Source organism: Protomyctophum bolini (genome assembly GCF_963924005.1).
Source record: "Protomyctophum bolini genome assembly, chromosome: 23".
Classification (NCBI taxonomy): domain Eukaryota; kingdom Metazoa; phylum Chordata; class Actinopteri; order Myctophiformes; family Myctophidae; genus Protomyctophum; species Protomyctophum bolini.
Window position 1 is genome coordinate 20,263,356 of NC_137884.1, and position 26,555 is coordinate 20,289,910.

Genomic DNA, 26,555 nt, shown 5'->3' on the forward strand with positions numbered 1-26,555 from the left:
GTCTATTATAGAAAGTGACCCATCCCTCCCATCCCTCCGCAGTGTGTTTCCTGAAACTCCCATCTTTTCCTTCAGGAGAGCTCCCACTATAAGGGACAAATTGGTTCTCCTGACAAAAAGACATCTTGGCTTCACAAACCCACAGGGACTTAAATGTATGAATTGTCCTCATTGCTCTAATGTCCTTCAGGCAAAAACTTTTTCAGACCTCAAAACACAGAAAATATACAAAATCAATGATTGTATTAATTGTAGTAGGCCTACCACACATCTATCGTCTATCGTCTCAAATGTCCTTGCCCTGATGTATTTTATATAGGCAGAACCAAGCGCCGCTTAAGAGACCGCCTGGCCGGGCATAAATATGACATTCGAATTAATAATGCTAATTATCCTATAGCCAGACACTTTAGTCAGTGTCATGACAATAATGACACTTTGCTGAGAATCACAGGAATTGAATATATCAAACCCCTCACCAGGGGGGGTGGTCGCACCAGGAGACTGAACCAGAGAGAAACATTCTGGATTCACACCCTGGATGCAATTACGTCGCCTGGCCTGAATGAGGACATAGACTTCATGTGCTTTTTATAGGTTAATTTGGGCTCTATATTAACCTTTGCTACTATTACTATTACATGTCTGTGTCCTCCGATATACATGTTATATGCTATAGATTATTTTGCATTTATATCTGTTTTTAATGGTGTAGCCTTTCCAATGTATTTGTAGCTTTATGTGTACTTTTTTTCATTTGATGGGTCCTTTCACACACGTTTCCTATTTTTTCTACTTGATGATTGTCTGATTGTTCTTGTGTGATAACAATGTAATGAGTTGAACCACGTGATCTGCTTCTAAGTGGTTAATTGTAATTGCTGGACTGGTCCCCACCAGCCCTATTTAATTAGTTTGTTTTGCTCTTTGTTTTGTTAGCCCTGATGAAGACTGTATAGGTCGAAACATGTCGGTTGAATAAAGTTTTCCTCCTTTTTAACCGTAAGTGTTCCCGGATCTCCGCTTTGTTCTATGGCTGAGGCAGAGGCTGGGAATTCTACAGGCGAGGGGACTTATTTAGGCTCCATTAGGTCCACTGGCAGAGCCTGACCAGAGCCTTTTGTGGCACTTCTGGACATCCGTGCATCCGACCGACTCGACACCGGTCACTGCACTCCCTGTGGTGGTGTGGAACACCAGTGTGTCAAATATGACACACTCGGTGGTGCGAACGGTGCTCGATTTACGTGGGCACACACACACACACACACACACACACACACACACACACACACACACACACACACACACACACACACATTGTGAGATATTGATTACGCTTCACAACTCTGTTCTGCACACGCGCGTAACACCCGGTTCCGGTGCGAAAAAAGAAAAGAAAAACGGAATTGAAAAGTCTGCTGAATTATTGCTGTCTTTCTATGGGAATGGAGTTTTTAGAGACCTAATATCTCGGATCCGGGCTGCGTTTTTTGATTAAAACAAGCTTGATACATTGAGCCTTTGCATACGCCTGTATAAGGTCGTCGGGGGCTGCGACAAGTGCTATGGGCTATAAGATGGAGTCTGACTACAACTAAATAAATGTTTACTCAAAGACTATATGATTAAAACTATAAATGAAAGGTTTCTGTCGAAATGAACACTGGTGTAATATGTATGCATGAGCCCATGCATGTGTGTGTGTGCTGCCAGTAGTGTTTAATAATGGGGTATAGCCAGCCAGCCCAGTGAGTGAGGGAGGGACAGGCCCTGCGTTCGTTCGTTCACGCGTTGCTTCTATTATCTGTCACACAACATCTGGTGGTGGTGGAGAAAAGCTGATCCGATGTGCTCCATCCTCTCTGCTCACTCACTCTGCTCTTTAACCCACTGAGACTTGAGACCTGCAGATTCTACAAACGTCTTCTAAACTATAACAGTTTTCTGAATAGCCTATATGTTTCTATTATCGGTAGTCATTCTCAAACCATTTCATGTCAGGACCCCAAATATTATATGAAATCGGCCGCCAACCCTCTCCCATCTGAAAATATGTTGTTCCATGGAGCCCCCAGAAGCAAATATTTGAGTTGAAAACGTTCGCTGTGGAAGCATAAGAAGAATCTTTCAAAATAACTTACCGAGTGCCGCGCTTTATATACAAGCTCTGCTATTTTTCCACAGATGAAGTTTAAAACAACTAGAAAGTGGTTAAGATCCTTATGGTGACACCGATGCATTCCCCGTCCTAAATGGGTTAAAACCCACTCACTGGAAACGAGGAGAGCAGATGGATTTTTGCCGGGAGCGTATTCCATCACGGTAAAAAAAACAGAATGAAAAAACAGAATGAAAGAAAAAAGGCACACTGCTTTAGAAGAGCGTTGGATCCCGAGGCGTATCTTTGCCCCGACGCCAACGCCAACGCCAACGCGACACAACGTATGACTGGTGTGATACTCTCTCCTTGTCCCGCACAATGAGGAGCTCAGCGGTGGAAAGTAACTAAGTATATTTACTCAAGTATTGTACTTAACCCATTTTGACCAGAGTTAAAAACACTTTGAAAGAATATATATTCAAAGATTTGCGCCCACATTTTTATGATTTTTCAAAAATAGCAGATCTACAAGCTCGTAGCGTGCCACTCGGTGGCCTCAAATTTGAGGTCCTGGGCTGACGCACATGACGTCATGAACGTCCGTCCATGTGTAGGTTGTCTAACATAATGAGTAAAAGCAATTCTTTCTTTCTTTTCTGGAATAAAAAAATTAAATAAAATGAACACAGAAACAGGACAGGTCAGAGCACCACAGAGGGTGTGTGGGTGACTACTTACTTTTGCAAAAAAAACCAAAAGACAACAACAGCAAAGTGATATCGTAGAGTATAGAGCGAGTGCCTTACCGTGTTCTCTGTGAAATTGTAATCCAGCGAGTACTGTAATTTGCCCAGTTTCTCCTCCTCCTTGGCCTCGGGCGGCTCTTGCTCCGTGTCGGTCAGGCCTGTCTCGGCGTCATCCTCATCCTTCAAGGCCTGAAGGAAACACCCACCAACAGTCAGAGTCGTCTGGGCAGCGTGCTGCAGGCTCCCGCCGGCCTATATCCCATCCCCGGGCCGGCTGTATAGCCCCGTCCCACGCTCTAGGAGGGCCTGCCGGCCGACCTATAGACTCCTGAAAAAGCTGCCTCTCGTTTTTTTTGTTGTTTTTTTTCGGGCTGGGGGGGGGGGGAGGAGGGATGGGGTAGGGGGGGAGCAAGCACTACTAAATCACCACAGTGGTTAACACCAGGACATGCTCTGTGGTGAACTATTATTATAGCCCGGGCCTGGATGCTTTTCTATCAATCTCTGTGTGTGTGTGTGTGTGTGTGGGGGGGGGGGGGTTGTCTTTAAAGGGAGAAAAGATCAAATGATGGCAAGGGAGATGAGAATAATGAGCAGGCATCGGAGAAAGATAGGATAGGGCTGGGGGGAGAGGGAGGGAGGGAGGGAGAGAGAGAGAGAGAGAGAGAGAGAGAGAGAGAGAGAGAGATATGCTCCCGGAAAGATCACGGTGTGACCATTCCATTGATGTTTATTTTTAGGCCGATCAAATCTCTGGCAAAAAAGATAATCTCATATGGCAGAGAGAGCGGTAACAGGTGAGGTTGCCCTTTCAGCTATAGTTAGATATTGTTATAGGCGAGGTTGAAGGGGAGGGGGGGAGGGGGGGGGGGGTGGTGGGTGCCATTGTGGTGGGGAAGAGCTAGGGTGAAGCACTTTGTTTAGAGGAAGAACACATGCGATTGAAGAAGGCAATAAAGAAACTTGCTCTCAAGGTCATTCATTCATTCACCGTCAAAGGTTGCCTTTTCCAACATGTCTCTTTCGTTATAGGCATGCAGTAGCATTCCCAGTAGCACGAACCAGTGCTCCCGTGATGTGACCCCCATTCCCCGAGTGTCATCGCCGCCCCCCCGCCCCCCTCCCACCACTCAGACACACATTCAGTCACATTGTCATCGTCATAACGCTCAGCTCAATGTGTCGATGCTGGTGGTTCAGTAGCTATAGAAGCGTCATGCCAGCGGTGGGTGGGTGTTGGTAAGAGGGGTTGAATGTATACATCAGGCTGTCAGGCCCTATATATCGGTCTGTCAGGTTGCTTGTGTGAGGCGCAAAAGCTGAACAACGTTGATTTTACTTTGAATGTCTATGAGCGCGTCGGTCTCCGCCTCTCACAAGCACGTCCAATTATTTCGATGGGACTTTTTGAGTGTTTATTTCTCCACATCCCCTCTGCTAAGCGGGGCAATTGTACTCGTTTCATCTCAAGAGGAGGAATGGTCAAGCAAGTGAAATGATTGAGGCAAAAAAATTGCCAGCGATTATGAGGCTGACTTGAACGTGCATCGGGTCTTTCCGTGATGTCAATCCAACTTTCGTTCTTTCATACTTTTTTTTTTGCCCGGCTAGACGAACGCAGATGCAAAATTCTGCATGAAAATGTTTCTCTTTCATTGCCAGTTTCAAAAGATTTAGAAAAAAAAAGACAACAATTGTACTTGTAGAGCCTCTCAATCATTCCACGTTTGCTCTCGGGCACACGTTTGAAATGTAAACGGAACGGTTCAGATTCAGAAGGCAGGAGACGTTCGCTTCACGGCAAAGAGATCAATGTGGTTCAACCTCGTCAAAGCGTACCCAGTGCTTCTTTCAATACTACATATATATGTGCTGTGCATATGCAAGTTGTACGCACATATATAAAATAGATATACATGTACTGTATGCATAGTTACATATATTTTGTTTTTACGGGAGTATAAGTTGTTGTCAAGAGGCTATAAGAAAAAAAAAACACACATCAGAGCAGCAGGCTTATAGGAAGATCCAACAGCAATGTGGAACCTACCGCCCATGTGACCAATCCCGAACAGTCATCAGACACAACACAGATAAGGAGGACATAGAAGGAAGAAGCACACATTAAAACAAAACCACACGCAAGGATATTAACACACACCAGAGAGAGAGTGGACACACGCACACACCCATGAGAAATGACCGCTCGTTGCCTGATTTAGGAGCAGCTGGCTGGGCTGAGGGACTTCGTTACAAATGGAGGGCAGCAGCTTATACACAGTGAAATCTTTCACTTAATTTATTTAACCACTTGAACCCGAGCTAGCGTCCCTGTTCTGCGGGGTCTAGCATTCTGCCACAGAGATATAGCCAATCTTCAAGCTGCGAGTCGTTGTGTTGGAGAGCAAAAAACAGGAGTTGCTCTAATCTAGTACACCGTTCAGCTTTTTTGTTTCCTACATTTTATGATTTTAAAAACTATTAAATTATTTAAAAATGTACAAAAAACATTCCGGCCCCCTCCCCCGCCCCAAAAAAAGGAAAATATTTCATGAATTGAAAAAAATCTAAATGTTTATAGCCGATCTACAAGCTCATAACGGAATCACTGCCTTTGGGAATCGGGTCAACTAACACAGTGGGGTCCGGGAACTCATAGGGGTCCTTGAGAGAGTTCCAGGGGGTCCCCAGCTAAATGTTAGTTTTAGGAACCAAATGGACCCTTTATAGGTCTGAAACTCAGAGTGTACAAATGGACACTTGGTTCCATTTGTACACTCTCAGAGTTAAATTAACTTTGATTTTAAATTATAAATTGGGGTCCCAGAGATAGAAATGCCATTACATGGGGGTCCGTCGCCTAATTCAGGTCAAACCTGGGGTCCTGGTTGAGAATCACTGCTAGAGCTATAAAAATCTTCTCTTATGGGGGTCCCTGGATCTGACTCCCTGACAGCACCCTCTGTCTGAAATTAGACATAGATCTTAGCAAAAATGTAGACGCTCATTGCTAGTCTAGTATAGTGAGCTGAGCTGTGATGACAGAATTTGTGCTGCCATGTTTTAAGCTGCTCTATTATTTTTAATCTTTTTTAATCAGCGCCGCGGAGACGAGTGTCCTCAACATTATGTGTTACAGTGGGTGTAATAAAAGTGGGAGCGATTAAATAATTGTGTTCATTTCTGTCAGATGAAGTCTAGTGTATAATATACACTAGACTTCATCTGACAGAAACACACGCGGTTTCAGAAGTATATTATACTTCTGAAACGAACGATGTTGTTGGCATGGGAAGAGACTGCAAAATGGGAAACTGACTTCGGCAAAAGATCCAACCAAGAATGTCAGTATATTGAGATTCTCGGTTCACACAATTAAAAGTGGCCTATGCTGCTAACCCGGGTTTTAAGTGTTAGCGCCCCACAGCCTACCTTTATGTTTCCAAAAGGCGTTCAATTGGTGTTTCCCTCGCTTTAGTTTGTGTTTACTATGCGGGGATGTCATTTCTCTGGGTGGACGTGCCACTGCATACATTACACACAGCAAACCTAACTCAGCACTGAGTCTTAACACAAGTGAGAAGTGAGATTTACAAAAGGAAACACTCACAGAAATAGGTACGGAAATAAAGGAGAGCATAATAATAATAATAATAAAAAGAATGAGACATTCACTCCTCTTTTGTTCTGAAGCCAACGTCATGGCTGGCAAAGTTAATGGAGCCTTTTCGATGTAGCCAACAGGCTTTTTTATTTGTTCAAAGTGGGACATTGGTATATATATATATTTTTTTTAATTGGCCTGAAATATTGTCTGTATATGAATGAATATATGAATCCATGAATCCACTTTTTGACCGGCTGTCATCATTGAGAAATTATAGGGGGTTATATGTGACCATACAATTAACAACCTATGTAAGGCAAAATCTTAAAAGAATGTCATTATGCTTTAAGTAGCATGTGACGTGAGAAAACGCTCCTTGGGCTAAATTCTGCCATAGCCACTTCACATTTTTGAGTTTTTTTTGCCCAAGGAGTGTCTTTTTTCGTGCAAAGCAAATGCTTGGAATGGGTTCAGAATCATGAAAAACCCCTGGTCACATGTTACTTCAGTGCCACAGGACACGTGCCTCCCACGTAATGATAATGACATTTTTACATGTTTGCCTTATTGTTAATGGTATATGGTCACATATAACCCCCAGACAAATTGCTCAATGATGACAGCCGGTCAGCAAGTAGATTCATGAATGTATACTGTATGTAATATTTTAGGCCAATAAAATAAAAACTATATAACAAATGTCTCCCTCTACGCTCACGGCTGGTCTGTGATGATTATATATATATTTTTAAATAAAGAAACAATAACGAATCAATCTGCCATCACAGAACAACACTAAATAACAATGAAAATAATACATTGACGCAATCATTTTGGGAGAATTGTAACACAACGTAAAAAAGAAATACAGAATACAGAACAATACCGAATAGATTTGAGATCTATACCCTACAGGGAGAGTCAACGATAACAACAGGAGGCAGAGCTACACAATAAAGTACAGAATTGGAAGAGATTTTTAAAGGGCCACTTCACCACTTCTCACCTACCTTCATATAATTGAGTCCTCACTAATGTCAACCAGTGACATCGTCGATTGCGAAATCCAATTAAAGCTAATAGAAAGTGCAGGCTTTCTATTCCTAAAATGTAGCAAAGCGATACTGGAAGCCATCGTTCTCATAATAATACGAACATCGAAATGTTAATTTTTGTTTTTTATCTTGTTTAACAAAAAAAATACAAAAAAAAAAAAACGCTGATGTCACAGGTTTCGGAAATGCCCACAGCCCTCGAGACACAGACTCAGTAGAACACAAAAAGTGGTATTTTATCATGAACATTAGTGAGGACCAATAACATGAAGATAGGTTGAAAAGTGGTGAAGTGGTCCTTTAAGTACAACCTGCTAGTGTTTAAGGGTGGTTTAGTAGTCACTGTCTTTACCTCGGTTTTGGCTCCGCCGTCGACGTCCATCATGTTGATGGCGTTCTTGCCCTTGTCTTTGCCCTTCTTTTTGTTTTTCTTCTTGAATATCCATTTTTTGCAGACACAGAAGCAGCAGGCCAGCACCAGGATGATGGCCACGAAGGCAATGGAGACGATGGCCCATGATGGCACTGTGTAGGAGGAGGCATGCGTGCACACACACACGCACGCACACAGACACACACACACACACACACACACACACACACACACACACACACACACACACACACACACACACACACACACACACTTAATAAAGTCACTCGCCGCCAACACCCCCATTCTGGTGTCTGAATTGTGTACTCCAGGACCGCCAGTGTAGGCTAGTTCATTCTTTGCTTTCCACCACCACTGCCCCCCATGACGTGCTAGGGCAGGGCAACACCTCACTGAACACCCCTCAGCCACTTTAGTGGAAATAAGGGCCGATTCATACTCCTATTTTACCGCTGTTTCGGCGCTGTAGTGCCGAAATCATTTCGGCTCGTCAGAAATTTTCAGTAGCACCGAAGAGTCGACTTTAGGATGGTACACGCCCCCCCGGAACCTCAAATGACGTCACATTGTAGGCTTAACAGAGCCGAACCGACTTTTATTCGGCTCTAAAATAAGAGTATGAATCGCGCCTAACACATACATGTATTCTGCTCTAGCCATTTGGCAGTAGGGCCGTGACCAATAAGTCAACGACGCAGAACCACTGAAAGCAGGGTTATATGTGTGGTTCTGGCAGACCTCACTCTCAAGCACACTCGTGAAAATGCGGCACAAATCTTTGAATATATATTCTTTCAGAAGACTTCTTTTCTTTTTTCGACGTCAGGCCTAAATAAATGCCATTGACAATGAATGGAGAATTTACGTCATATCATGTCAAATCGGCATATGTTTGTCGGGAACCCTTGGCCAATAAGGGAGCACCATTCTTGATGATGTACGATGATATGGGGGGGGGGGGGGGGGGTTAAAATCTAAAACTTTACTTGTGGGTTTATTAGATAAAGCTGTCAATGTTGCCGTTATTACTCAAACTCCCGATTTGAATGCTTCTATGTACAAAGTAAAAAAACAACAACAAGAACAAAAATATCATTCCTATCGAGCTTGCGAGGTAATGGAATTCCTCGTCGGCACAATTACTTTAAGTTCTCTGAGGCTTCCATTTCGTCTGTTTGTTTAGAGTACACATTCAGTTCGCTCCATGGTTTGCTTGTGATTAGTCGATGTGATTTCTTTGGGCAGGTGGTAGCACTTCAACATGGAACCACTACAATCAAGTCGCTTGTGTTCTGTTGGCACTGCTTTACTGTGTGCGATATCGGAGTGAAAAGATTTGATTACTAGTTGGAAGCCTTCCTAGTCACTGTTTGTTCTGAATGACTGTGGCCCTTAACTATAGGGTCAACCGGTGGGACGGTCCGACGTTGAGAGTTACACTACTCAAGAGCACAGCAAGGACCCCGGCCAGCTGCCAGGCCCAGGCACACGCACACACACACGCACACGCACACGCACACACGCACACAGCGCCTGACAAACCAGCCAGTTTGGCACAATAACCCATACGCTTTCCACATGCTGTGCATGGAATATCCAGAAACACACAGACAGGGCAAGTGGGTTATTGAACATATCACAGAGACGGTGGACGAACCCAGATGGGCTGGAAATAATGAGGACGGAAACTCAGCAGCAGACGACCCCGTTCAGGAGCGGACGGACCACAATCACCGCTTCACATCAAATAGCTGGCAGAGAGCCCGACACCTCCTTTTCAATCGAGTGGGCCAATTTTGTGAGCATATTCTGACTCAGTCCATATTCATTCCACTGACACAACGGTACATAGACTACTATATTATATTATATTATATGTTATAGCATACCATATGAACATGATAGTGGTGGGAATATTTTATGTGCTTTGGGGCAGCTCTTGAGAAGACAAAAAAAGGCCTCAACCCTATGCAATGCGTCATCCCAGAGTATAGCCTACTACAAATGGAACCAAAGGACCCATTCATAACAATAAACTGTGAGACTGTACAAATGGACTCTAATATGGGTCCATTTGGTTGTATTTGTACACTCTGCAGGTAGCCCATTCTCCAAACCATCATATATCGCACCTCACGCACAGCTATCAGTTGCAGTGTTTACACATAGGCTTGGCAGTTACATAGAAGTCCTGCGGTAACGTTCTGGCTGCAATGCTATCCCAATCGCATTGGCTGAGCTATCCCATTGGCTGAGAGGTCGGCTAGAGGCAAAAAGTGTCTGGTTGCCTAACTTGTTGGCTGGTTGCTGCTGGCATTAAAAGTGTCTGGTTGCCTAGAGACGAGACAGCCAATCAGGACGCCAGGTCGTGACTATAAGGCATCCAATGAGATGAAGCCCCCTGGAGAGGAAATAGACCAGCTCTGCTTCGCAGCTGGTGAAAAGATTCAGTGTATGACAGACTTTCAGTCCTGCTGTGAAGACTTTATCTAAAAAACAATAAAAGCAGAAGAAAGCCCTTCAGAAGAGAAACAAATATTACAGTCCATCTCCCCTTGGTTTTGGCTCAGCAGCATTCAGCCACGGTCCGCTCACCGTGGACATGAAAAATCAATGCTCCGTTGTGACAAAATCAATAAGCACTCTCCTCCAAGGAAAAGAAACTGTGATGCTCTAAAATAACTTTAGGATCTACAGCTTCGGCCTTTGCTTGGAGCGTTGTGATGGAAGAGGCATCTTTGTAGAACGGCGGTTCTCGGGTTAGGACCCCTAGGGGGGTCCCAAAAATGAAATGAAAAAGTAATCAACAAACAAAAAAGAACAAAAAACTGGCCAAACATTGGCCAAGTTGTCAAAATAATAATATGTCATCAACATGTCATTGTTCTGACCTCCTGTTATATTAGTCCGACTGATTACTAACACAATCCCAAACCCTAACCCCAGTCTTAACCGGCCACGTACTGTAGGTTGCTAACTCTACCTCAGTCTTAACCGGCCACATGAGTCACTAACCCTAACCTCAGTCTTAACCGGCCACGTGAGTCGCTAACCCTAACCTCAGTCTTAACCGGCCACGTGAGTCGCTAACCCTAACCTCAGTCTTAACCGGCCACGTGAGTCGCTAACCCTAACCTCAGTCTTAACCGGCCACGTGAGTCGCTAACCCTAACCTCAGTCTTAACCGGCCACGTAGGTCGCTAACCCTAACCTCAGTCTTAACCGGCCACGTGAGTCGCTAACCCTAACCTCAGTCTTAACCGGCCACGTAGGTCGCTAACCCTAACCTCAGTCTTAATCCCCGGTTCAAATGTGATTATTTTGGGGGGTCACAGCCTGAAAAGGTTGAGAACCACTGATTCTATCCCAAAACCACTGGTCTCCTCCCACTAAAAACGTATGTTGTGGACTTTATTATTGTCTCCACCAGGCGGAAGGCATGGGGAGAGAGTATGTTTTGCACTCAGTGCACACACACACCCACACCCCCCAGCAAATATACGCACAGAAACGGCAGTGTGCCGTACACAAATGCGCTCACACACAAACAAACATAACTTAAGGAGCCTATCTTTTAATGGAAGTGTCTCAGATGTGGCAGGTTCATGTTTCAAGCCTGAAAGCCTTGGTGATAAGCAGCCTCCCCACTGAGGGACCTGCAGAGCAGTGACATGCTTTCAAATAAAAGCTCCGATACACAAATTACACGTTGAATGGATTAATATACTGTAGCATGCCTCCAAATAAACAGGCCTATAATCAAACGGTGGCATTTTGGCGGTGTGTTTGTCTGAGGGGCCCCCTATGCACACAGCTGTCCGGGATTTGGGTAAACGCAAACATTGAAGATCATAAAAGTGAAGACGGAAAAGTGAGGACGCAAATTGTGATTGGGCCTGAATGAGATGATGTATGGATGTATGATTGATGAGAAGAGCGTCGCCCCTCACTTAGTTCACGAAAATGTTTGAGAACGACTGACATACAGAAACATGGGTTTTTCAAAAAACTGTCAGGATTTAGAAGACATATTTGCAGAATCGTCCTCAGGTCAAAATGGGTTAACACGGGTGTGATTTATTTTGCAACGCACAACAGCACATACTGTGTGTTAGATCTAGTTTGAGGGGCCCCTCCTATGCCCAGCTTTCCGGGTTTGTGTGAACACAAACATTGGCTTGTGAATCAATCACCCCATAGCGATGAATTCATTGGCTGAGCAAAGTATATATTATAGATAAAAGTGAGGCAGAAAAGTGAAGACGCCAAAAGTGATTGGCTGGAATGACCTTTGTGATGACTTGATTGGCTGAGCACGGAAAAACGCTTATGTCAATGTTTTGTTGTATTACAGTCTGATTAAATGGCGTTCGGCCAACTGCTGTAGAAATCAATGTATTTAACTGTCCGGCACGTGCCTTTCAATGAAAGACACTTTTGTGTGTTCCTTAATTAAGGGAACCAGTCCCAGAAAGCAATGAAAGCAATTACAGTGTGCCTAGAGAGAGAGAGAGAGAGAGAGAGAGAGAGAGAGAGAGAGAGAGAGAGAGAGAGAGAGAGAGATTGTCACATCACAGTTTTAAAGTAAAAAGTGCATGGGTGAAATTTGTTTTTGTGCATAGTTGCCATCGTGTCATTTTTACAAGAAAAAAAGGGAAGATGAGAGAGGGGGGGTCAAGGCAGGTTGAGCACTTTTTCCACAAAAAGTACAACTTAGTGTTTCAGATATTTAGAAGAGAGAGAGAGAGAGAGAAAATAACGTCAGCATGTGAAGCTATAAGCGGAAGGTGTTTGCGAATGCTCTAGTCCAGTGGTTTTCAACCAGTGGCACGGGGAAAGTAGTGGTCCTTGAGGGGGTTCCAGGTGGTCCCCAGCTAAATGATGGACAGTTGGTAACCAAATGGACCCCTATTAAGAGTATTAATGGTATTAATTAGGTGCAAGGCTCAAAGGTACAAATGGAAACAAAGGAATCGCCAGTACACATTTCCTTTTCACATGGTTTATTTACCTCTGACGAACAGACAACGGATGTGTTTCAGCCAGATGGGCCTTTCTCAGTCACTCTTGAGAGCGTACAATTAAATCAAATGGACCAAGAGTTAAATTATTGTTAAACATCTGCATTATTTAATTTACAAGAAATCTACACAATTAGAGTAGAGAGAATAATTGTTAATTTTGATCGAGTGTTGTATGGCCTTTCTGTGTGGAGTTTGCATGTTCTCGCCGTGTCCCCTAGGGTAGGTACCCTCACGAAAAACATGCAGTAATCCTGGTCTCCAAACTGCCTCCCCCTGGCCAGCCGGGTCGCCTGACGGAGGGGAAAGGAACTGGTCGGAATAACGTGTTCCTTCCACGCGCTACGTCCGGCCGGGGAAATTCCCCCCTGTCAGGTGAAAAGAAGCAGCTTGGACTCCTCATGCATAGAAGGAAGCATGAGGTCAGTCCGCTGCCCCCCAGGTTGGCAGAGGAAGTGTAGCGCCCAGGTTTACATTAGATAATTGACACTGGGTGAAAAAAATGGGTTGCAAATTAATTAATTCAAATTATAAAATAAACGAGTGTTGATCAACGTATATATATTGGGTCTGAGAGGCCAAATCTCATCAAACGGTGGTCATATGGCTCAAATGCCAAAAAAATAATGGACCCTGATATGAAAAGGGTTGAAAACCAGTCATATTTCTGCATGCTATACTGACCCGCGACGTATACGTCGTCATCGTCTCAAAACCATCATGGCACAGCGTCAGCCAAATGTGTCTCTTCTCCATACCAGACAATGGCCACATTTACATGAGGTCTTTCAACCCCTCTTAATTCCGAATAGAAGTTAAATCCTATATTAAACGTTGTCATGTAAACACCCACAAAAACTTAAAATCCGAATGAAAATGCTCGATGCGATTTAAAAACCATTCCGATGTCACTGGCCGGATTATTCCGATGTTCAATGTGATTGAAATAAAATTGGATTCACGTATACACTGCTTCGGATGTAAGTTCATCCTGGTCTTTCTGAGCATGCTCATTTCCAAGGCGCTCCAATAATAATAATAATAATAATAATACCCAAGGCGCGCCAAGGAGTTTGCACATAGAGTGCATTATTTCGTGCATTTTGCAGATCCAAAATCCCCCCCCAAAAAAACGTGGAGCAGCAGCAGTGATGATGATCCCCCTGATCTGTGAGTGTTCAAAGATCCAACCGTCCCGAGTTGATGATCACTCTGATGATGTTTGATATAGGTTATATAGCCAGCCTGTATCTGTATTCTTTGCCCGGAAAATATATTATGCCATAATGATGCGGCGATGGTGTATCGTGTAGATATATATATATATATTGCTATGCATTATATGCTTTATGCGATGTACAAGACCACAGATGGGACACGTTGTCAGCCTGCAGATCAGCGCTTACTTACACAATGTACGTGCATTGTGCAAAGACGAATCACAAATAAACCCAATATCCATGTGAGGCGCACAGCGAAAAGTTGATAAATGCTATGTCCCCCCCGTTTACTGCTCCGTGTGTGTGTGTTCAACAGTCTCTCTCTCTCAAAAATAACGAGCGACCCTTGATACAATAATAATCAGTGTGTTGCGTGCCCTGGCCGTGCTGTAGATAATAAAGTACAAAGGGGAAACGCAGCGGGTGGGGGAAAAAAAGACGGTAAACATATAGGCTATGCCCCGCCCCTATCCACCAGCAGCCTCAAAGCTACTGCGGAATGAAATGATGGGGTATAATGTTTGTATTGTTGAGACAGTCACAATGAATGAACTGCCTATATTTTATGTGTCCAACAGATGGCGTAGTTTCACGTGAATTAACATGTATCATGTCTTATATCACATCTCCATGTAAACAATCATTCGGAATGACCATTTCCCATGTAAACTCGGAGCAATTTTTAAGTATTTATTGGGAATGATCAGCATGCATGTAAACGTGGCCAATGAGACACTTTTGCTTCAGGGGCTGTTGAATAGCAACGAGTGGCAGCTAAACACTGTCTCTCCGTCCCGCCGTCTTCAAGGACACAGCAGGGGAGCCTTTGGCTCAGACTTAATCCATTCTGTACGGGAACCCCTTTTGGTGTTTTAAATATTATGTTATAATTTAGCTATTGAAAAATAGCAGATCTACAAGCTCGTAGCGCGCCACTTGTAGGTCTGCTATTTTTGAAAAATCGTGAAAATGTGGCGCAAATCTTTGTATATATATATTTCTGAGCGAACATTTGTAACTAAAATATTTGCTTCTGGAAGGGTCCCTGGAACGACATATTCTGAGATGGGGATCCGTGGCCCAATAGAGATAATTCTGGGGGTCCTTGACATGAAAAAGGTTGAGCACCACTGACATAGAAACATGGGTTTTTCAGAAAAATGTTAGGATTTTGAAGCCTTTTTTTAAATCGACCTCAGTCCAGAATGGCTTAAGTACCATGCACTCCCCCCTGAGAAACAGCCTCCTGATGGAGGCGCTTGAAGCTCTGTCTGGAGAACCCTGCATGCTCTTTATCCAAACGCTGACTAAAATGTGATCTGACGCAAGACTGGGATAGGGTGTATTACAATTTACAATAGCAGACACACTCTTAATCCAGAGCGATTTTACAGTAAAGCAAGAACAACACAAGGTAATACATCTGCAAGGTTGCCAGTTCGAACCCGGGCTCCCCAGGTTAGTGTCGAAGTGTCCTTGAGCCAAGACTCTGAACCAAGACTCTGAACCCTAATTTCTCCTGATGTGCTGGTTGGTGCCTTGCATGGTTTCCGCTGCCATCAGTGTATGAATGTGTGTGTGAATGGGTGAATGTAATGCACAATCTATGTAAAGCGCCTTGGATAAAGGCGCTGTATAAATGCACCGTTTACCATTTACCATTTACATCAAATGCATAGAAACAGTCATCTAGGATCATAATTAAACTAAGAACATATCATCCATCTAACAGTAGATTTACTAGATTATCTGTACAATGAAACTAAAGTATATACACTATAGAATGCTATGTCTACAAACTCTACATATGTGACAGATGAGTTTTCAGACTACGACGGAAGATAGTGAGTCTGTAGTTCTAATTGCAACGGGCAGTTCATTCCATAGCTTGGGAGCCAGAAGGGAGAAGAGTTTGGGACGTGTGGAGCGATTTTACATTTTCTTTTATGAAAACCTCAGCATGGAGCATCGACGCGCCATTGATACCGTCGTCGTGTGACCCACACAAAAGGAATTAAAAATGTACTTCGTTCAGAGATTTCACGGCATTTTGTTAGTATGTGCCGATACAGAAATAAGCAGCCATCCATACATGAAAACTAATTGTAACGATTGATGTCAAAATGATCCATTTGACCTCAAAATAGGACTTGTTAACGAAAACAAGCTGCTGATTTAGAGATATACGTATCTAATCAGTCCAGTTAAATGACATCTGAAGATACAGCAGATTGTTGGTAATTTTTTAGCATATTCCATGCAGCTGCTCATCTGCTAATAGATAAAGTCCATCTGGAGTCTGGACAGCAAGCTACAGCACCAATTTGTTACAAGCAGGACACTGCAGATACTCTTTATACATCTAACTGGGATATTTGGTTACTGCTATTGTTGGGGCTGGGGCTATACTGTAGCTCTCTCTCAGAATCAGAATCAATCTTTATTGTCACATGATCACATCACATGTAAGGTGGGTGAAAATCCTGGTGTCTATACTGCCTCCCCCTGGCCATCCGGGGCGCCTGATGGAGGCCTGATTGGATTAACGTGTTAATTCCACGTGCAACATCCAACCAGGGGAAACTCCCCCCCCACGTCTGTCGCCCTTCTGGGCCTTGAAGGGTTAAGTAAAAGGATCAATACTGCAATATAAAACTAGTCCAGTAGTAAGTAAGTAAGTAAGTACTGTAAGTAAGTAAAAGTCAATCAAGTCAAAATGTACTTAAAGTGCCAAAAGTAGAAAGTATATGCAGAATGTTCCATTTAAAGTTTTCAAATGTTTAAACACCTTTTTGAAAATAGTAGATCTACAAGCTGTGAACTTGTAGATCGGCTATATTTTCAAAATGGACGAAATGTATAGGCTATACTGTACATTGCTGAAATGCTAAATGTATGTTAACCACCGCAAATAAAAGTAGTGGAGCAACAATATTTGGATCCGAGATGTAGTAGGGTAAAGTAAAGAGTATTGCAAATTAAAATGTTACTTAAAAGTACAGTACTTGAGTAAATGTATACTTAGTTACTTTCCACCACTGCCAGGGTCAAGAGTTTAGTAGTACACGGTCTCACGCTGAGACACAATAACAACTCTCTATTTATTATATGTATAAATATATATATATATATATATATATATACTTTTAGTCACAGCTTCACAGAGGCAGAACACCAAAGAAATGTGTCTCCAGGGTCAAATTAACATAACGTTTGAGGAACACATTGGCTGCTTCAAAGGGCACGCTCTCACAACAGTCCACACACACGCACACGCACACGCACACACACACACACACACACACACACACACACACACACACACACACACACACACACACACACACACACACACACACACACACACACACACACTACATTAATGTCAAAACTCTTTAAAACTGTGTCTGTTCCATTTGGAGGTAGCAGTTATAGGCAGCTATAGTATATAAAACTAACAGACTGATGGTTCAGACGAAGCAAAAGAAGCCTGAGGTGTTTAGAGAAGTGTTTAGAGAGCCCCATGGGGAATTCATTACACTGCTCTCTCTGATGCCACCTCTCTCTTCAATGTGATTATTACAAATGTCAAGGTTATGTCAAGGTTCCAAACCTATGCCATGCCTTTTGGCCTGGTGGAGACAATAAGGGAATACTTATTTGATACCATGTTTTTACCCAGGGACATGGAATCTATGATTCTCAGGTAGGCCTAATATCTCTACACCTCAAAGCATCAGGAATGACAAATATTGTTATTGTATTCTACAGGCCCATACAGTCTAAAATAAATGCAGTAATGCTGTAGAATACACAACAATTTGTGTGCCGTTCTTAATGAATAATCATCAATCGGAAGCTATATGGAAAACAATTTGGCTCCAGTCAGTCAGAATCGCCACACACACTGTTAAATTATTTTTTTATGAAATTGAGAATAAGCTGCTAATTGATTCATTAAGTATTCATTAAGAATGTCACACAGTAGTGTATTGTACTTACCATAGAAGGCTTATAGAACAATATTTTGTCATCCCAGCTGTTTTGAGCCATAGTGAAAAGGGGATCCAGATCAACTCATAATTTCGATGCCACATTGGTCCGACACGTGGCATTGCGTGCGGTCAGGGTGACTCTCTTGAGACTCCAGAGAGTCACCCTGACCGCACGCAATGTCTCAAGACTTGAGTGGATGTTGTCCATCCAAAGAAATGACTCACCTAATGCAGCCATTATGTTTTAGTTTTCCTTCTCCATCTTAATCCAAAAAAACAGCTAATGGATGGGTGCTCAAAGCACCTTATTAGTGGTCACGCACATCCCAGTAAATTCAACAGGAGCTCCAACAAAAGAAATAAACTGAAAAAGAAGGAGAAAGTCGACTGCACACCGTTTAAAAGCTCCCCAAAAAAACTTTAATTACCAGAGCAGAGCAAAAAAAACATATACAACGTTTCAGCCTCCTACTCCTTGCTAAAAAAAAACGTTCATTCGAACACTTCACCTCGTCAGCCTTATCAGTAACGGTCGGTGGATTTTAGCCCAGGTAGTGCGCAACAAAAATTAAGACAATGACATCCGCTACTATATATCATCATCACACTGGTTTATTTTGATAGGACCTGCCCTAGTCTATATATTTATGAAAGATAGAGTGAGTGTGTGTGTGTGTGTGTGTGTGTGTGTGTGTGTGTGTGTGTGTGTGTGTGTGTGTGTGTGTGTGTGGAAATGGTTGGTATTCTGATGGTATAAATTTAATCACACTCTTTTTAGAATTTATAAGGCCAGAATGAAACAAAAATACTGTACAATGTTCACTACTAGTTGCTTTTGATTTCCATTTCTGTTTTAGGGGTTTCAAATGTCTGCCTACTTTGTTCTATATACTACATTAAATGCCACACAATTGCAGGAGGAAATTCAAACAAGGAACTCATTTCTACTGAAAAACAAAACAACATATAGAGTCTGATCAGGTCTGAGAGTCACAAGGGGCAGACAGCTAGATTTCTAGTTACTCATTTCCATATCCTGCTCTTTTGAATTCTGTAAGCTGCCCAGTCCTTCCTCACAGACCGTTGACAAAGCTCCTGACAGCTCGCCACAATCTGAATATTAAGAGAAACTGCACTTTACATGGTAAACAAACAAGCTGCTTGCTTCCCAGATGGAAGGAGGAAATCCTTTCCAATATCCCAGCACTATAAATCTCTGTGAGGGTATATACGACGCTGTCACTTATTTACATCGCCACTAAAGCAATATGGCTCTCTTCCATGGGTGCGAGATGTGAGATGTCAGAGTTACTTGGACAACAAACCTGTCACCCGTATCCGTATCTATATTTAGGAGCTTTAGATGAACACCGCGAGTCACCCTGAAATGAATACGCTGTCGGTGCTTGACATTCATGTTTCCGTGGATGTTATATTCTGTGACATGCAGCAGCACGCTGCTGCTGAGACAGCACTGCAGGTGGAAGGCACAGGTGAACAATCGCAAACATATCCAGTGGCGGAAAAGGTACCCGCATGTTTTATTTACTTAAAACTTATTTATTATTACTTATTATTACTCATAAGTTGTTATGGGTGTGAGTATGGTGTGATTGTGTGGCAGTGTGTGTGGGGGTTTTGTGTCAGTGTGTAAATTTATTCCAGGTGTTGTCGATCATCATCTGATTGCTCAGTGGCTGCCAATTAGGCCTACCCTTGCTTCTGGTGATTGGTTGGAGAAGACTATTTAAAGGGATATTTCACTTTAAAAAAAAACGTTTGGTCATTGCATCGCCTACTCAGGCTTATGTGAACACCCCAGACAGTTTTTAAGTTGCTCGATTCAGCATTTAGATATTTGACATTAATTCCAGCTGCCCCTTCCTTCCTATACAAACCCATTGTAACTTACAACTCCATTTTAATCATGATAGATTCGAAAACACCCGTCCTTTTTTCTGTTGACAGATATTGTCCTTCTAATACGTGAGGGGGGCGTGGTTTTCATTTTAATTTATTTTTAATAATTCATTTTTATGTTTTAGTCTCCACAGCAGAGTAGTCCTCCTCCTCATTCTTTTCCAAAAACAGTATCTAAAAAAATAAATGAAAACAGTAAAGGAAAAACCACACCCCCCTCACGTACTAGAAGGACAATATCAGTCAAAAAGCCCGGGTGTTTTCGATGAATCTATCACGGTTAAAATGGAGTTTGAAGTTACAATGGGTGTGTATAGGAAGGGTGCGGGGCAGCTAAAATGAATATCAAATATCTAAATACTGAATCAAGCAAGTGGTGTTTACATAAGCCTGAGTAAACGATATAAGGTTTTTTGTGTGACAGTGTAACACCTGTGGTCTCTGACAGTGCTGTCCTCCCACAAAGACACTTGAGTTAGTGTGTTTTATTGCCTTATGCTTTAACCTTTGCCTTTAGTCATTTCGTTATATGTCAAAGCACTGGGCCACGGAAGCCTGCTTTTGGTATTATGCTATATTTTGTTAGATTGAATTAGAGTAGAGAATAATAGGGTTTGGTTGTCACTTTTTGTGTTTGCCAGGTTAGTGTTTAAAACTCAAGTTTAGGATTAGGATGATTTTATTTATTTCGCAACACATTGGGAGATTGTAGATTGTCTATTTTCAAATGGACGTAACTAGTAACTTTCCCATAATTGTAGTGGAGTAAAAGTACATATTTGCCTCTGAGATGTATAGTGGAGTAGAATAAATAGTTTTGGAAATAGGAAATACCTAAAAGTACAGTAGCCTACTTAAGTAAATCTACTTATTTACTTTCCACCACTGAACATATCTATAAAATGCTATTCATAGTTTCCCTGTAAAGATGTCATTTGTAAATACATATACCGTACGTAAATTAACACATGTATTGCCCGGGGTTATTTAATCCATTAATGGACAATATATATATTTTTAATTTGGTACAAATTTACGAAAAGCATCTACGCAGAAGCGGTACAGTATGAGTCAGAGTCACCGTTGCTCGTGTGTGTACATGTGTGTGTGTGTGTGTGTGTGTGTGTGTGTGTGTGTGTGTGTGGCACTGCAGGAGAAAGGCAGAACATACAGTAGTATTACTCACGTGGGATTTTGTTGAGCTCGTTCATGAACTTGTCCTTGAGCTTGGAGAAGTCCTCTGTGTTCCCCGGGCCTGCCAGCTCCGTGCTGTTGGCTCCGGCCACGGAGGTGGCGGTGGGCGCCGGGGCGGCTGCCAGGGCTTCCCTCCGACTCTCAGTCATGGTGGTGGTGGTGGTGGTGGTGGCGCTGGTGGCACTGGGGGCGAGCCAGGCAAGATGCTGGGGGAGGAGGGAGAGAGAGAGAGAGAGAGAGAGAGGGAGGAACAAAGGAAGACAACATGCACGTGAGTATTTGCACTGCTGTGACAGATGTGCGTCAGAGAGACTCTGCTTTCTGTACACTCGATAGCGACGAGTGAGCCGAGGCGGTTAGGGTGTGAGCAGCTGCTGGGCTGGCTCAGCCTGAGTAAACATCACCTGGAGTGAGTCCAGGTTGAACCGGCCCTGGTTAGGAGAGGAGGGGAGGGGAGGGGAGAAGAGGGGAGGGGAGAGGAGAGGAGAGGAGAGGAGAGGAGAGGAGAGGAGAGGAGAGGAGAGGAGAGGAGAGGAGAGGAGAGGAGAGGAGAGGAGAGGAAGATGATGGTGGACTGGCACCGTTCACTCACAATCCTCCCTCACTCTTTGACTCAAAGTCCACATTCAGAGGGCCGTGGCTTATTTTTGCAGTTTGTTTTCTGGTACAGGTTAAAGTTAGAGTAAGTGATTTCACTCAGAAAACCTTAGGTTTCGTTTTTGGCTGTGGGACCTAAGCTTTCGTCCAATCAGGATAGAGAGTCAAAAACGAAACCTAAGGTTTTTTGACCCCCAGGGGTTAACTGGGGACAGGGAGGAACTCCTTATATGGTCAGCACACTCTATAGTAGAGAGGATTATCACAACAAAACAAAAAAATAAGTGATATTTGAATTAAGTGAAATCACTTACTCTACCTTTAAAGCCTAGGCCACTAAAAAACTTTAGACCAGTTATAAATCAGTTGTAAGTAACTAAGTATACATTTACTAACTAACTAACTAACTAACTACATAACTAAGTACATTCACTTGTACAATCTGGAGGTATTTGTACTTTATTCAAGTACTTCCAATACTTCTACATTATTTATGCCCATACTTTTGTACTTTCACTCAAGTACATTTTGAATTCTGGACTTTTACTTGTAACAGAGCATTTCTATATTGCACTATTGCTACTTTTATTTAAGCAACAAATGTGAGTACTCTTTCCATCCACCAATAGCCGACTATTGCTCAGTGGGTATAGGGTTTGTTAGATTTACAGGTGTGTTAATTGTTAAAGGGTAAGCCTGGACTTTAAATTAGCTGTGTTTTCTGTGGTGGGAGTATTTGTTGTAATTTATATGCTCCTATATCTTATTTTAATTGTATCTATTATAATCTGTATTCATTTTAAAGTGCACTGTTGCACTCTGTATTTGTTTTTAATCTGTAAAGCACTTTTAATTGCCTTGTGTATGAAAGGTGCTGTATAAATAAAATTGCCTTGCCTTGCCTTGCCTAAACATTGACAGTGTCGTCAACAGGATTGTCAAAACTTAAACATTGGCAAAACCTAAACCTAACACGCCCATAATAAATCATATTAGCAGCAGCTGTGCTGTTTACATCACGGTGTAGAAGGTAGCCTATGCAGACTGCCATGTTTTTAACTTTCTGTGTCACACACACACACACACACACACACACACACACACACACACACACACACACACACACACACACACACACACACACACACACACACACACACACACACACACACACACACACACACACACACACACACACACACACACACACACACACACAACTTGCAACTGCATCTTAGCAGCACCTTATTACATTGACGATGGTAATAACAACGGGTGTGGTTGTTAATATTAAAACATTAACAACAACGGCGATCTCCAGAGCTTCACCTCCGTGCTGCCACACACACCCACACACACACAATTATAATCATTAATATATAGAGTGTGTTCCCCCCCCCCCCCCCCCCCGGGAACATGGATCTGGTGTAACATGGAAACAACTATCCTGCAGACAGGAACTATTTACTGTCCACTGTTTTACTGTAGGTAGCAATTTGTGTCTTATACTGTCACCATGGCAATGCCAAAGGTTAATGGCATACTGTACTAGTGTTGCAGAGCTTTCCCTCTGGCTCCCATTGAGACAAAGTTTATTGCACAGTGCTTCCCTTTTCTTATTGTACAACCTTGGATAGATGCGTGCATGAATTTACAGGAAGGTCTTGTACAAGCTATGAGAACAACCTTCAATATGTTTTTTGTGGTTGTTGTAATAATTAAACAAACTACACCTTTATCTTCTCAGTACAACCAGTCAACTAGACATAATTTTCAGCAACTACCGTTTCTCTCATGGTAATATTATTTCTGCAATGGCAGTCAGTGAAGTAGACGCAGTGCGGACAGACCAGAGATTTATTTTGACATATTAGTAGGTCCTGGATTCAACATTACATTAATCGCTGGCGTTCAACCGTTTTTTGGACTAGCACGAGGTGGCATTCACAAACACTTCTGTAGCAGTCGTCAGCTGCATTACGGCAAGCCGCGAAAGCATGATAGCATTGCTTTGCTCTAGCTGTGATTTTAACACTTCTGCCCTTCTCCCGTGAACAGATATTTTAAGACATGCTATAAAGCCGTCTCACACACACCACACGCACACACAATGCCAATTAAAACAAGCGTCAAACTGAACAAAAACGGGGAAAAAACACTGAAAAAAGTATGAGAAATGAGAACAGAAAGAAATCAAAATCAAATCAAAGCAAAGCTTCTCAGATGAGAATGACAATAGATGGAGGGGACACTGTGGCACAGTCGGTATAGCGATGTCGCCTCACAGCTAGAATGTCCTGCAGGGATCGATTCCCGCTGGGGACGCTGTGGGCGTGTTCTCTCCTCATCAGTGCCCCATACCCTAGAGGTGGGTTTGGCGAAAACTGCCTTTCTGTGTAGAGTTTGCATGTTCTCCCCCGTGTTGAATGGCTACTGCAACTTTCTCTTTGCAACTGCGTATAAAGGCCGACATAATGTATCTCAATCTTTTTCAAAGGAGCCACAATTATCAGACAAGACAGGACCACCCATGGCGTCTGTTGACTGACATTCACGTCTAAAAAGAGTTACATTAGCATACTGTAGTTTCAAGATTAAAATGACAACTCTCACGTAGATCTTGAGCATCCGTGAGGCAGTGGACAGTCCACTGCCTTCAGGGACGGTCGTTTTGGAGTTGCCTTTTGCTTCAGAAAACGTGAAAGTATAGCTTTATCTTTTAGACCTCATGTCATCACTGTGCAATTTCACACTTTCACACTTTCAAGCTCATCTGTAAATAATATATCACACAAAGTTTGCCTACGGGTAAGATAAGAGAAATGTGTTCACTCAAAATGGGGGGGGGGGGGGGGGGGGGGTGGGGGGGGGGATGGAAATGCTCAACCAATTTTTTCTTTTCACTGCCCCCTCTCTGTCTCATGGCAGGCACTCCGAACAATTACTGGGAGAGTATGAATGGACCTGGCGTGTAGTTGTATAGGCTTTCAATTAATTATTTCATTAAGTATACACTCTCCCTCATTTCATCCTGCTTGTTTACTGGTGTGAAATTGCCATAACATAAAGGCCTCCACAAAGGCATTTTTTTCTGGGGGAGAAAAACGCACAAAAGCCACCCAAAGACGTGCTTTTAAGGGATAAAACAATAAAATAAAATAAATCAGCGCGCGTGCACGGGACATAGCGCCTCCGTTAATGGTCAAGCTCCCTTCCAGCACCCTCAGTAAAACATGGTCTGGAGCTGCTCCCTTCTAACCTGACGCTGCCAGATGAGGGCGGTATTGCGGAAACATATTCCCCAACACAACACTCATCTGGGATCTCTGACGGAGTTGAGCCCTGAGTCAGATCTGCTTCGTACCGAACCAATCAGCGTGAGCTAAAGGCGGGATGCGGATGTGACGGTATATAGACACGTCGATATGATTGGTTGTGTTTGCACGCCCACACGGTGATAGACAGACGCTCCCATCCAATCATCTACCATGTATCTTGAAAAAAAGGAACAGCCCCGTCATCGAATTTGCTTCCGCGATCCCAGATCCAAATAAGCTGTGAAACAAATTTGTGTAGCAAGCTTTTTGGATCTGGCAGCGTCAGGTTAGCTCCCTTCCAGCACCCTCAGTAAAACATGGTCTGGAGCTGCTCCCTTCCAGCACCCTCAGTAAAACATGGTCTGGACCCTGGAGCTACTCCCTTCCAGCACCCTCAGTAAAACATGGTCTGGACCCTGGAGCTGCTCCCTTCCAGCACCCTCAGTAAAACATGGTCTGGAGCTGCTCCCTTCCAGCACCCTCAGTAAAACATGGTCTGGAGCTGCTAGAATGTCAAGAAAGAGCAAACGCTGGAGAATTTTAAATCAACATCGTAAACCAAAATAACTATCTAGAGGTCGGGTTGAAGCTGATAATACGAGCAGACAGCTCACACTCTCACACACACTCACACTCACACTCACACTCACACTCACACTCACACACACACACACACACACACACACACACACACACACACACACACACACACACACACACACACACACACACACACACACACACACACACACACACACACACACACACACACAGCAACAAGGTGATGAGATGCTTTCCTCCTGCATGGTTCCCAAAACCATCTCTCCTGAGGAGTGCCTCACAGGTGTAAAACCACAACCCAATTACAGGCCTGCCAGATGGCCCAGCAGGTCCCGACTCCCCACACACACTGCAGGGCGATCGACTGCCATGCCGTATCTTCCATAGCATTGCTCCACATCCCCCCTCTGTCCCTCTCTAACCCCCCCCCCCCCCCCCCCCCACTCTCTCTAACCCCTTCTCTCTCTCTCTCTCTCTCTCTCTCTCTCTCTCTCTCTCTCTCTAACTGGGTCACATCCATATAGGCTCTGCTCCCTTATCCCCTCCTTGGTTGCCCGGGCTGGGGAATATTGAATATATATATATATATATATATATATATTATTTTTTTTAATCACAAAATACCCCAGACCCCCCCCCCCCACACCACGACAACCCTTCCCACATACAAACCCACACACATAGAAATAATAAAAAATAAATAAAATACAAAAAAAAGAGGGAAAAAAACAATAGATCTAGACTGAGATAGCTGAAAAGAACTAACCTATAACATATCTGATTCAGGTATGGACAATTTTTCCATATAATTCAAATAAACCGTT

At 43.1% G+C, this 26,555-nt stretch overlaps 1 protein-coding gene across 3 annotated transcripts in view; it reads right to left on the bottom strand.

Annotated features, from left to right (window-relative positions):
• Positions 1 to 26,555, bottom strand: part of syt1a (synaptotagmin Ia) — a 205,970-nt gene that overhangs the window by 39,878 nt on the left and 139,537 nt on the right. For all 3 annotated transcript variants that reach the window (XM_080757570.1, XM_080757571.1, XM_080757572.1), the window contains 3 exons: positions 21,249 to 21,462; positions 7,865 to 8,037; positions 2,911 to 3,039 (listed from right to left, as the gene is read on the bottom strand). In XM_080757570.1, coding sequence (XP_080613696.1) covers positions 2,911 to 3,039; positions 7,865 to 8,037; positions 21,249 to 21,405 — 459 coding nt within the window. In that variant the 5' untranslated portion in view covers positions 21,406 to 21,462. The remainder of the gene's footprint in view (positions 1 to 2,910; positions 3,040 to 7,864; positions 8,038 to 21,248; positions 21,463 to 26,555) is intronic.